Source organism: Nansenia antarctica (genome assembly GCF_963989245.1).
Source record: "Nansenia antarctica genome assembly, chromosome: 2".
In the NCBI taxonomy this organism is placed as follows: Eukaryota; Metazoa; Chordata; class Actinopteri; order Argentiniformes; family Microstomatidae; genus Nansenia; species Nansenia antarctica.
The window spans coordinates 64,450,615-64,462,983 of NC_137675.1; the positions used below are offsets into that span (position 1 = coordinate 64,450,615).

At 45.5% G+C, this 12,369-nt stretch overlaps 1 protein-coding gene across 1 annotated transcript in view; it reads right to left on the minus strand.

Annotated features, from left to right (window-relative positions):
- LOC308151138 (BAR/IMD domain-containing adapter protein 2-like) overlaps nucleotides 1-10,575 on the minus strand; it is a 45,468-nt gene extending 34,893 nt beyond the window's left edge. The window contains exon 1 of the mRNA XM_080523960.1: nucleotides 10,353-10,575. Coding sequence (XP_080380086.1) covers nucleotides 10,353-10,424 — 72 coding nt within the window. The 5' untranslated portion in view covers nucleotides 10,425-10,575. The remainder of the gene's footprint in view (nucleotides 1-10,352) is intronic.
- Nucleotides 10,576-12,369: the final 1,794 nt, after the last annotated feature.

Genomic DNA, 12,369 nt, shown 5'->3' on the forward strand with positions numbered 1-12,369 from the left:
CACCGCATCTCTGCAGAGCCCCTAAGGAACACTGCCAACTCCTTACTGCAATAGAGCTATGAGAGTGGACTGCATCTTCAGAAGGGAACAGACACACACAGACACAAACACACACTTTTCTTTGTGATCACAGCTCAAAGTTCAGTTTTGCACTTTAAACAGCTCTGTTGTTTCTCACTTTATCACCCACCTAACCAGAGAGTGTGCCGTGCCTAGACACTTACCCTTTCAGCTGAAGGACGCCCGCAAAGCCCTCATTATGCTGCGGAATGCACAGAATGTGCTGCGTGAGAAACCAGGCTCTCCGCTCTCAACTTTACAGGGTGCCCGGCAAATCATGTTTGCTAACACAATCACCATGCCAACCAAGCCGGCCGTGTCTCCACCCCTCTCCTGGATGTTCACAGATTAGTGCACAGAGGGGTCATAAAAAGGTTATGCCCATAGTATGTACACATGCCCCCTGAGGTCAGCCAACCAATGATACATAAGCAGAAAGTCAACTTGACTCAGAGTTCGAAAGATTTCCTGTCTGTTACATTATAAATAAAATGAAATATTGTGACCTGAACAGGAGACCCAGGGGTTGTGTTTGAGACAGAGCACATTGAGTGAATCTCCTAATGCTCCGTGTCCTGGGTGTGCTTGGAGTGGAGTAGCGGACAGCCCTGGTGAGCAGTGAGGCAGTGGCTAAAATCCTGTGGTGGCAGGGGTCCAATTATAGGCCTGTGGGCCTGCGGATTCCTCAACAGAACAGAGCCAAACACATTAATGCACTGCTGTGCAAGACAGGGAGGGAGGGTGGGAGGGGGGAGGGAGAGAGAGAGAGAGAGCTGATTGATTTTTATTCATTATTACATTTATTCATTTCAGATTTTTGCATCTACTGTACACCATCAGTACCGAGAGGTGTTGGGGCAGAGAGAGATACAATCTTACGCTTCACAGATTCAATCAAAACATTTGGCTAGACCAGACGGCAATCGTCTGATATCTCTGTTTGTCCCTTAATCATCCATGATTGGCCCAGGTGGAAAGGAATCCAGGTCATCCTCTCAACTCTGCCAGAGACACCCCTCCTTCCCCTCCCCTTCCCCACCGCCCATCTCACACAGCAAACACTCACTGAACAGAAGATCATTGGCCAGAGGGACCACTCACTGATCCCTGTTTGTTGACATTGTACTCTCAACCCACCATGACCCTCTGGACCAGCGCTCAGCTCAAACCAACACCACTGGTTGGTGGTTACTGTGGCAACCAAGTTTTTTTGGGGGGGGTTCTAGTTAGTCATTAGTTTGGTCTATTTGAGTTGTTAATTGAGCTTCAGACTGGAGTTGGCATCTACTGTGAACTGATGCAAATACATTTTCTCTCAAAATTCCTCTGGTTATTCGAGTGTGTTTGCACTATTCCTTCAAATGCTTTTGTCTAAGTGTTGAGAATTCGAGCGTTTACCTACATGTGTGTTATTTTGTACATTGCAAACACTTCCAAAAAAGACCACCAGTCTATCAAATCAACATGCGCAAGTAATTAACAGTTGGGTCCACTTCAATATGCTGTTATGTGTGTGTTTAAACACAGGCAGGTATTTAGACACCCATGGAGAAACACTGTGCTTCACAACTGATTCTGACACATCTTGGTGACTCATAGAATGACTCAGCACTCAGACATGTCCAGGGTGAAGCAATGTTCTGATGAGGCGCGTGTGTGTGTGCGCACGAACTGTACACAGTCAAAGGTATATGTGTTGGAGCACTATGGCTGAGTCTTTTCACTCTCCTCTGATTGGTAGACAAAAGTGGCTTTGCAGATTACTCAGCCAGGTGAGAATGTGTCTGTGCGGGGATGCTGTATGGGTGACTGATGCTGTGGAGGATTTCTGCAGAAAAAAAGAGTAGTGCTCTAATGAATAAGTCATCCATTGATGGTGATGTCATTGAGGTGGGCTTGTGGGGCCTGGTACAGAATGGAACTGCTCTTCTGTAACTAATGGACAAATAGTACCTGGGCATATTAAGGTTCATGGGAGTCACAGTGTCTATAGAGTGCATCAATAGCATTATTTTTAACCCACAGCATGAATAGTCCCATCACATTACACTTGTTAGACATATTACCACACTGGTCTCTGTTAGGGCTTTCACACCGGCAAAGAACCGTGCCGGTTCGCGTTCGCGTTTGGGAACGGTTCTTTGCCGGTGTGAAAGCCCTATGCGTGGCCTGTGGTGGTCTAGCACTATGGCCTACTGTGCACACATATGCCCATATTGGCATGGGTTTGAATGCCCTGCTGACATGCCCTCTCCTCCTTACTTTCTGTCTTTCTCTACCGTCTCTGTCTAAAAAAAACTGAAAATGTGTTTCACGAGTAGTGGGTCTGCCCCACTCAGTCCCTTTAAAAAAAAATATATATATATAAAATAAATACTGACCACTATTTCCTGAACTTAAAGATCTTGTGCAGTGAAATGTAACGGCTGGTGAAACCGAGAACAAGTCGCCAACCAATCAAATTGTTGGACTTTTGTTCTGAACGTTGTTGAAAATCAATGACACACTCGCTCTTAAAGCCAAAATATTGCAATGTAATAGATTCGGTGAGTAATCCCCACTACCACCTAGTTAACTATAAAACGACTTTACATTGTTAGTAGGCTCACAAAACAAGCTGTGTTAGTTGACTAGCGAATGTGTCATTGATTCAACGTTGAAATTCATTTACATTTTTCAGAATAAAAGTCTAAACATTTGATCGGCTGCCGACTTGTTCCCGGTTTCACCAGCTGCTGTCACAAAATATGAAATGGCATGAGGAGCATAACTGATATTTTCCCATTGTAAGGTATTCTAGCATCATCCATCTGTGACGATCAATGCAGTAACCCACTCCATTGGCTTGGTGGGTGTCATCACTGCAAGGACAGCGCTCGTCACAGAAATGTCATACGAGTTACAGGTGGGAGAACCATTCTCAATGACCTGTGAATGTGAGTGTCCAATACCACACCTCCGCCTGATCTCCCTTTCTGTGCAATTACAGCCCAGATCGCTCCACACAGTAATTAGGGGCCATGCCCATGTCAGCTTTGTTGGCCACATCCTCTGCAGGCGGTAGATCCCAGAAGACCAGATATAAACCATGACTCCTTTAGAACGAACCTTTACAACGATATCTGACCTTTATTGTAAATGCAGTCTGATTGGGACTCCTAATCAATAATGTACTGTGGATTGTCAAACTTCCTTGTCAGTCACACCAGTGAATCCTTCCCTAACAAAATAGTGAGGCCTTGGATTTGGTGCATAATAATAATAATAATAATAATAATTTGACATCTCCCCTATCGGTTCTGGCTCCTTGAAGCAACACTGTTGAGTAAAAGAAAAGAGAGAATGTCTCTAAGCCTGCCGCCCCCGAAGACTGAGAGAAGGTGGGTGTGTGGAGCATAGTCCTTGCTGCATCGCTCACAAAGCCCATGTTCAGAAAGGAACGCGCAGTTCCGCAGGCGCTGAATGTTATGATGTCTTTGATAAATGCATCTTCTAATGCCTGAGGCATCATAATATGGTTGAAATACTTCATTTCAGAAATAAATTCTAGGAGTAGAAATAATCTTAAACTCCATTAACATGTACGGCAAAGCCATGCCGCGATGATAAGTTGTTATAAGGTTGACAGTAATATGATTATCTATGATATCTTTCTTCCATCTTTAGCTGTGACTCCAGGGTCGTTTTAAATCTCGTTAGACCACATGGAAACCGGAGAGGGAGGAAATGTGTCAGTTTATGCTCTGTCAATAATGGCTTTTAATGAGAGATAGCACTGGTTTACATTAAAGGCTCTCTGGGGCTTTTAGAGAGGGGCCATTCCTCTTAATTGAGCACTCATCAATTACCCCATAAAGACCTCTTCCACAAATGTACATGAACCAGTACCCAAACAACCCCAACTCTCGCTCGCTCTCACTCTCGCTCCCAGAATGAAATGACAGAAACACTTAGTAGCATGTTGTTGCTAAGAAACCACATGTTCAGAACTCCCACACGAGTTTCGGCAAGTAAAGTCCTCTTATCACTGGCAATTTCTTTTATAATTTGACTGATAAGATGAAATGTTATCAAAATGGATAACTGAGAAACATAGGAACTAAGGCCCAATCCCATTTCACCCCTTGGCCCTCCATTTAAGCCCTACCCCTCCGTTTTGCACGTTAACATGTAGGGTAGGGGTGTCCCAATTCTTGTTTTCATGTAGGGGTGAGGCCAAGTGGTAGTGCTACATAGCACTCCAAACAACGTTTTTTAAGATGCACACTCTGAACTGAGTTAAAACGCACTGTTATGCGAAATCCCAGAATGCCTTGCGAATCATCGGCAGGAAACTGGAGATCACACTAGGAACAAAAGAAAGCCATAGATGTAATTATTTTCTTCGTTATTAAAGATTAAGAAAATTATGATAACCATTGTATTATCTTAGTTTAAATGTCATTTCAATGTATTATAGATATTTTATTTATAACGAGCATAAAAAAAAAAGTTATTATGCCGATGTGCCTAGTGTTAGCTATTTAACGTTACAACAATGTTTTAAGGCTGATTTGTACATGACATTCCCGCATTTTGGCATATTTCCATTTCCCCCAATTTGATGGCATATGAAGTCCAGCCACGAAGTTGACGTTCCTCTAATATCAGTGCAGAATAGATAGATAGACTTTATTTGTCATTGCTACAGTACAGGTACCAAACAACGAAATTTAGGAGGGGAGGCTCCCCTGGTGTTTAGGAAAGGAAAAAGAAACACATTTTAGAAAGAGCATAGATGCATAAAATCACAAGAAGGTAAGGAGCTGGTTTACATCAATAAAGGCTATGTACACAATCCACTGTACTATACTGCACAGATAGTCAACTAGGGTTGTCATATTGCACAAGAAAGTATTTTTTCACATTATTTTAAAGTGTCACAGTTTGCAGGCTTGAAAATGTACATGTTTGTGCCTCAGCACTAGCTGCCATACAATCCGTCCGGACTGTCCTGGGCCCAGAACTTAGGCCTTTTCTGTGTTCAGGGCCTTGACGGCCCTGTGGTAGAAGCTGTTCTTCAGTCTGTTTGTCTTAGCGGCCGGGGTCCTGTACCTCCTGTTCGAGGGCAGCTTGACAAAGTGTTCGTGCCCAGGGTGGGTCGGGTCCTTGGAGATCTTGGAGGCCCTCCTGAGACAGCGTGTTTTGTACAGCTCCTCCAGAGAGGGGAGGGGGGCGCCGGTGATCTTCTGTGCTGTTCTCACGACTCTCTGTAGCTCGTTTCTCTCCGCTGTTGTGCAGCTGTGGAACCAGTTGGAGATGCCGAAGGTGAGGATGCTCTCCACTGCGCCGTGGTAGAAGGCCACCAGTATCTCCTTCTTGTTGTGTTGTTTCCTGAGGCATCTCAGGGTGTATAGCCGCTGTTGTGCCCTCTTGATGGTGCCTTTAGTGTTGTCCTTCCAGGCCAGGTCATCCCGCATGTTGTGTCCCAGGAATCGGAGGGTTGAGACTATCTCCACGCTCTCTCCGTCGATGAGCAGGGGCAGGATCTCGGACTTTTTCCTCCTGAAGTCTACGATGAATTCCTGGGTCTTTGACTTGTTTAGCAGCAGGTTGTTAACCTTGCACAGCTTGCTCAATTGCTCTACCTCATCCCTGTACGCCGCCTCGTCCCCCCCCGAGATACATCCCACCACGGTGGTGTCGTCTGCAAACTTTACGATGTAGTTGCTGGGGTGGATGGGGGTGAAGTCGTGGGTGTAGAGGTTGTAGAGGATGGGGCTTAGCACGCAGCCCTGGGGTGACCCAGTGCTGAGGCTGAGGGCTGTGGAGGTGTGGGGGCCCACCCGCACCCTCTGGGGGCGGTCGGTCAGGAAGTCCTTGATCCACGCACATATAGAGTGTGATAGACCCAGGTCTAGTAGTTTGGTCACTAGCCTGTCTGGAAGGATGGTGTTAAAGGCGGAGCTGAAGTCCACGAAGAGCAGTCTCGCGTAGCTGTTTCCCCTCTCCAGGTGGGATAGAGTGGCGTGGAGAGTCGTCGCTATGGCGTCCTCTGTGGACCTGTGGGCTCTGTAGGCGAACTGGTATGGATCCAGGTTGGGCGGGAGGCGTGTGAGTATGTGGGCCCGGACTAGTTTCTCGAAGCACTTCATGATGATTGGTGTGAGTGCCACCGGGCGGTAGTCGTTTAGGCAGCTCACCGTGCTTTTCTTCGGGACTGGGATGATAGTTGAGGTTTTCAGGCAGGGTGGGACGGTGGCCTGGGACAGGGACTGGTTAAAGATGTTGGTGAAGACCCCGGCCAGCTGGTCGGCGCAGTCTCTCAGCACCCGTCCCAGGACGCCATCCGGCCCCGAGGCTTTCCTGGGGTCCACCGCCTTCAGTACGCGTCTCACCTCGTGCTCTGTGAGGGTGAGGCTGCTGAGAGCTGGAGAGAGTGGTGTCTGTGTTGTGGTTACCTCCGTTCGCCCCTCGTCGAACCGGGCGTAGAATGTGTTCAGCTTTCCCGCCAGCAGGGGGTCGTCCTCTGCGGCTGTGAGCCTGTTGGCTCTGAAGTTTGTCATCTGAATGGCAGGGTAGGAGCATGGGTTGCTAGCCTACAGAGCACTCGTTCATTCTGTCATGAACTGGCCTGGTAATGAAGCATTGTTCTTTTTTATTTGATGACTTGTTTGATCGATTGCTTTTGTATGATACTACTAATGACCTATCAGGGTCTTGAAGGGTTATCCAATTTCATAGGGGAAGATTTCAACCACCACCCCTTGTAACTCTGTTCGGAGGGGCAAGCCGAAAAGCGAGTGGCACTCCAAAACGAGGGGTAGGGATAAAAAAGTGAAATGGGATTGGGCCTAAGTACTAAGTGTGATGTAATGATACAGATAGATACAGTATATAATAGCATACTCTGCAGTAAAGGATACACAGCTTTTGTTCCTGTTAATTACTGAGCTAAATAAACGTAGATTATGTCTGCACCATACCTACCATTAAAGTACATAAAATAGTCAACAGTATTCCATCAGCAGTTAGGGAGGGGTGCTGCGATCACCACCATCTTCCACGACTCCGTTCACCTGAGGGCTGGTACAGATGGGGCACACCCTTCCTCTCTTCTCTTACCTGACAGGGTGTGTTCACCAACACAACACCAAGAAAACAACCTGGAGAGAGAGACCTCAACCCTGCTCTTTCACAATCCCTGTAAACATCCCTTGTTTCCACATACTGTAAAGGAGAGCCAAAGCAGGTGTTTATAGTATCAACCTCATGTCCCATCTCCTTTGCCATGACTATTTTTGCGCGCACACACACACACACACACACACACACCTATGTCTTCCCCTCCCCCAGCCAGTGTGGTGCTAAGACTTCCGCCAGCTAAGAGGCTTGACCTGAGGTCAGCACCTCACCCAGATGCCGTGGTGAGCCCCTGGCTACTGATACAAGCCCAGGCAGCCTGAGATGACGTCTGTCAGACGGCCACTACTGACCCACACACACACACACACACACACACACACACACACACACACACACACACACACACACACACACACACACACACACACACACACACAGGTGGCAGTCTGGAGGCTCTCACTGAGCCTGCTCAGTCAGTCAGTGTGGGGATGACTGGGACCATGGATTCATGTCTGGAGCTCTCTGTCTCCCACTATCACAGAGGAGAGGGAAAATGACTCACTGGAGCCAGGTGGTTCACAGGGCTGATACTCCTTAAGGTCATCACACAAGCCAAGGAGTGCCCTGTAGGCCTGTAGTGAACAAACAGTGCTACAATGGGATTCCAACACACACCCTGTGTCTATAAACCCTGCCCACACACACACACACACACACACACACACACACACACACACACATACTCCCGTTGTCTCACGTGAGTCACAGACAGCAGTGCAGTTGGCACCCTCTCCTCCCCGGCGATTACTCAGCATCTGTCAGACAATCCCACCATCTCCACTGACTGTGCAGTTTCCGTCTGCTTTCACATCCCCTTATTTTGGCGCGAGCTTGCGCGCGCACACGCACACACACACACACACACACACACACACACTTAAAGCGTTGCCTAATTAAATGACACACACACAAAGCTCAAAGCTTTCTCCAGTCAATTCGCACAGCAGGATTCAAATGCATTTGTCAAAAAGAAAAAATCACAAACAATCCCCAGTCCCAGTAAATAAACAACTGGGAAACTGCACAGGCGACCAGCGGAGGCAGTAGGGAGGCAGTAGGGAGGCAGTAGGGAGGCAGTAGGGAGGCAGTATGGAGTGCCGCTCCAATCCAGACAAGCCTTCTGGTCCTGACAGAGTCAGTCAGATCAACCTAGCTGCCTGGGCATGTCTCTCCACCCCATTACCCACCACCACTCCTGTCAGGGGGGGCTGACGGCCGCACCACGACCCCTGAGAGACAGGCTGACCGCTTGGGTCACAGTCTGCTGAGCAAAATAATCTGTACTATAGGAGACAATACAACCTCCTCTGAGCAGGGTTACTGTACAACACACTCTTAGTAACATATTACGAGCACAACTCATCAAATGAACACATCCAGTATATTGTTCGATATGTGTGTGTGTGTGTGTGTGTGTGTGTGTGTGTGTATCCAGCTCATGAGGGGAAAAAACATAAAGTTGAAGAAAACCTTCTCTTCCTCAGTAGCTCTTCAAAAAGCACATTTTTCTCTTTCTCCCTGGCTCTTCTTATGTGGCCTCCTTTTCAGTTGCTGACATATTCCCCAAAGAACACTGGGACTTCAGCTGCCCTCGCCCTATTCTTGGGGCCTGTCCTTCTTTCAGACTGACGTCGGTGCGATTTGGGGGAGGGGGGGGGGGGGGGGGGGGGGGGGGCAATAGGTTGCCAGTGAAATCAGGGGATCTTTCTCTGTCCTACGCCCATGGTGAGTGTGTGTGTGTGTGTGTGTGTGTGTGTGTGTGTGTGTGTGTGTGTGTGTGTGTGTGTGTGTGTGTGTGTGTGTGTAAACGGTGAACGGAGAACGGAGGTTGGAGCACTAGTGTGATCACAGGTGTGTTCAGGAAGTTGTCTTGGTACTCTAACAAGGACTTTGTTATCATTCCATCGGCATTGTCAGGGGGTTTCCAAATAGTTTCATTCAAAAGCATCAGCGATGATTCCAAGGAAGCAAGTTCCAATGAATTACCAAACTGTCCATTCCGTCAGCCATAATAAGGGTAACGGTGGTCTTTGTGATACTATGAGCAGAGTCAGCAAGCTACAATAGACATTCCTTTCCTTAACTCACTATTCAGGTTCAAGCCCTCAGGCTCTTCAATACTGTGGTGCTTTATATGATGTGCAAACTAGTGAATGTTATTTTTGACTCCCTTCTGAAATGTCAGCCTTTAGGTGTCCTATATAACTAGCTATTAATAAACAGCATGCTAAATCCACCTGGACAGCTCCATCGTTTCTGTAATGGATGGAAAGGAATATCACAGCATATAGCCTACTGTAGAACTGGGGGGGGAAAGATGTTCAAGCTGATTTTGCTAAACTGGTTTGGATGTTGAAATTCCCCAGGCTAATGTTTGCAGTACCTGTTGCAACACAGCCACAGCCCTACCTCCTCCTCCAGCCTTGCCAACCAAACACAAGTGTCTCATACTGTTCCCAGGGGCAAAATTTGTCTGACAACATATTAGCCATACATTGAAAGCTGAAAGGTTAATATGTAATCTACTGATTGTCTGTGTGAATGTGTCTGTGTGTATGTAAGAGAGTGAGTGAGTGAGCGAGAGAGAGAGAGAGAGAGAGAGAGAGAGAGAGCGCCAGTATTGCGCATAACAATATCCTTTTACGTACATTATTACAGCAACGAATTGTTCTACAACATATTTATTAGATACAATTTACCTTGATCTATTTTCTTAAAACTATAGTGATGAGCAAGTATAATATAATATGTATCCAATGGTTGTGCAACATGATCATGCATCCAAAACTGGTAATTCCAAATCAATGCCCAAGACATATCAAACAAACGATTGAAAGATAATATTGGCCTAGCCTTGTTATGTGTGATTTTTATGTTATTAATTGACAATTGCTCCTAAGGATGGGAATTTACAATTGCAACCCAGGAAAGGGTATACATACAACGTATAATTTTCGCGTGAAAATCCATAATGGTTTATAAGGGCATCGAATCGGTGGAAGGCATGCAATATAAATCACGAATGAATTAAAATAGCGTAGGGTGACAGTATAATTACAGTGACCTGTAGCTCCAAACTTTTATCAATAGTTGAGGCACGACTTTACCTTGTAGACATTCTCCGTTATGCGGTGAACCTCGTCGGTGCGAGACATCTTGAAGTCTTCGGTCAAAACCATAAACAGTCTTTTCCTTTAGTGAAATCAGTTATCCGAGTGAAAGATGCGATCGTGTAAATAAACAAATGGCTGATGTGATGCGAATGAGCGTGGAGAAATGATGTGCCTTAAAAGAGATGAAAACGACGGTGTCGCTTTCTGTTGCACCTACTCAATCCCACGCACGCAATCTCTGCTGAGGAACCGGCTTGGCCGAAGTGATCTTGTCATATCGAGCAGCTTTTCCAATTTACCGGAGCGCCGCCTCATTCTCTGAAACACCGCCTCCCAATCCATCCACTATCCTCCCAAAACTAACATCATCTACCATCCTTTCACTGTCTATAATTAACAAATAATCAACAAGCAATTTCCAAGTGAGGATATAGTCTCACAAATACAACACTTTGAATGCTATACTATCGTTACTGTTACAGTAAAGACATATACTGTAGTCTCATTGCATGTATTCACACATGTCATGACGTTAGAATTATAAGGTTCTATCTCAATTTTTTAGTTTTTTTTACATAATCTGATCCATTAGGTGTTTATTAATGCCTGTGTGGTGTTATTTTTAAAATGTTGAATTTTTTTAGTTAGTAATTCATAAAATACAAAGGTTCCATCTCATAAAACATAATGGAATGTAAAAACTTTGACGCTCAATATCTCTGAACTGCCCTAAACGGAGATAGAACCTTATCATTCTAAGCTCACGATAATGAAACGTTCAAGTGTACACTGTATATCAAATGCCTATATTGGCCCCTTTTGGTTAATGGCATGACACAGCAACACAATGTTCGTTATCATTCAAGCATTTAGCCTGTCTATGGGATCTTTGAAACAAAGTTCCTCACAATGCAAGCATTTTTTATTTATTTTTAATAACTATAATAGCAAGAAACAGCTTAAGTGATGTGACACCTTAACTCATATAGACTGCAGCATACAGAACAATAGTGTACAGTAGGAGTGGAGGAGGACGGTATGGTGGATAATAACTTGATCAAAAGGTATTTTTCTAAAACAGGGTACGCTTTTGTGTGGCTGCCTCAAGTGATCATGTGAACCTTTGGTTGCAGACATTGACGTCAGCTCACCATTACATCTTTTACAAAACGTTAAGCCTACCACTAAGTCCCATTCAAATGAATGAGTCAAGTTGTTTACACCCTAAGACAAAATCCCTTTTTCCTCCTCAAACTTCTGGAGCAGGATGCCTTCAGGCTACTGAGCAGCCAGTCATCTAGCAGAACAGTTCAGGCTCAGGGCAGGCAATGGTGTGGGCTGAGCTGAGGCCTTGTGGGTGGAATCCTGTTGGTGTGCCCACTGCCTACATGAGTTGTACTCTATCCAAGCACACCAAATCACTGCTATTATGGTTCTGGGAATGAGACAGGTAGGCAGTAACTACTGGGAAAGAGATCAGATGCCATAGCTTGCCCAGGGTATCATCACAGATTGCCAAGTGAAATACCTTGGGGAATAGCACTAATATACAAAAAAAAAACATCATGTCATGTCTCCAAATGCTGGATTATCATCACTTAAGCCTCCATCAGAATGTTGTTAAGACTATGAGGTGTGTTTACATACACCCTGATGCATAGAGCGTAATGAATAATAATGAATAATGTGTACTATAGCATTATGTAAGACTAAGCCCATGCCATAATTATTGCAAGTGTTCTCACAGTGGTAATTTGTGAGCTCCATGTTAATTACACTCCAGGTGTTTTCTTTAGTGAAGGGTTGTAACAATAAACTGGCAGGGGCTTTCTCACCCACATCAACAATGACAAGAGTATTAACCTCATCTTATCCACCTCATTTTTCTGGTTTTCTGCTCGCAATGACATGCCCACAGTGAATATAGAATATCTCCACAATCACAAGGGCCTTCATAATGATATTGTTATCAAATGAAAGCTAACACCTGTGGGGTGGCTGTAGAAGTGTC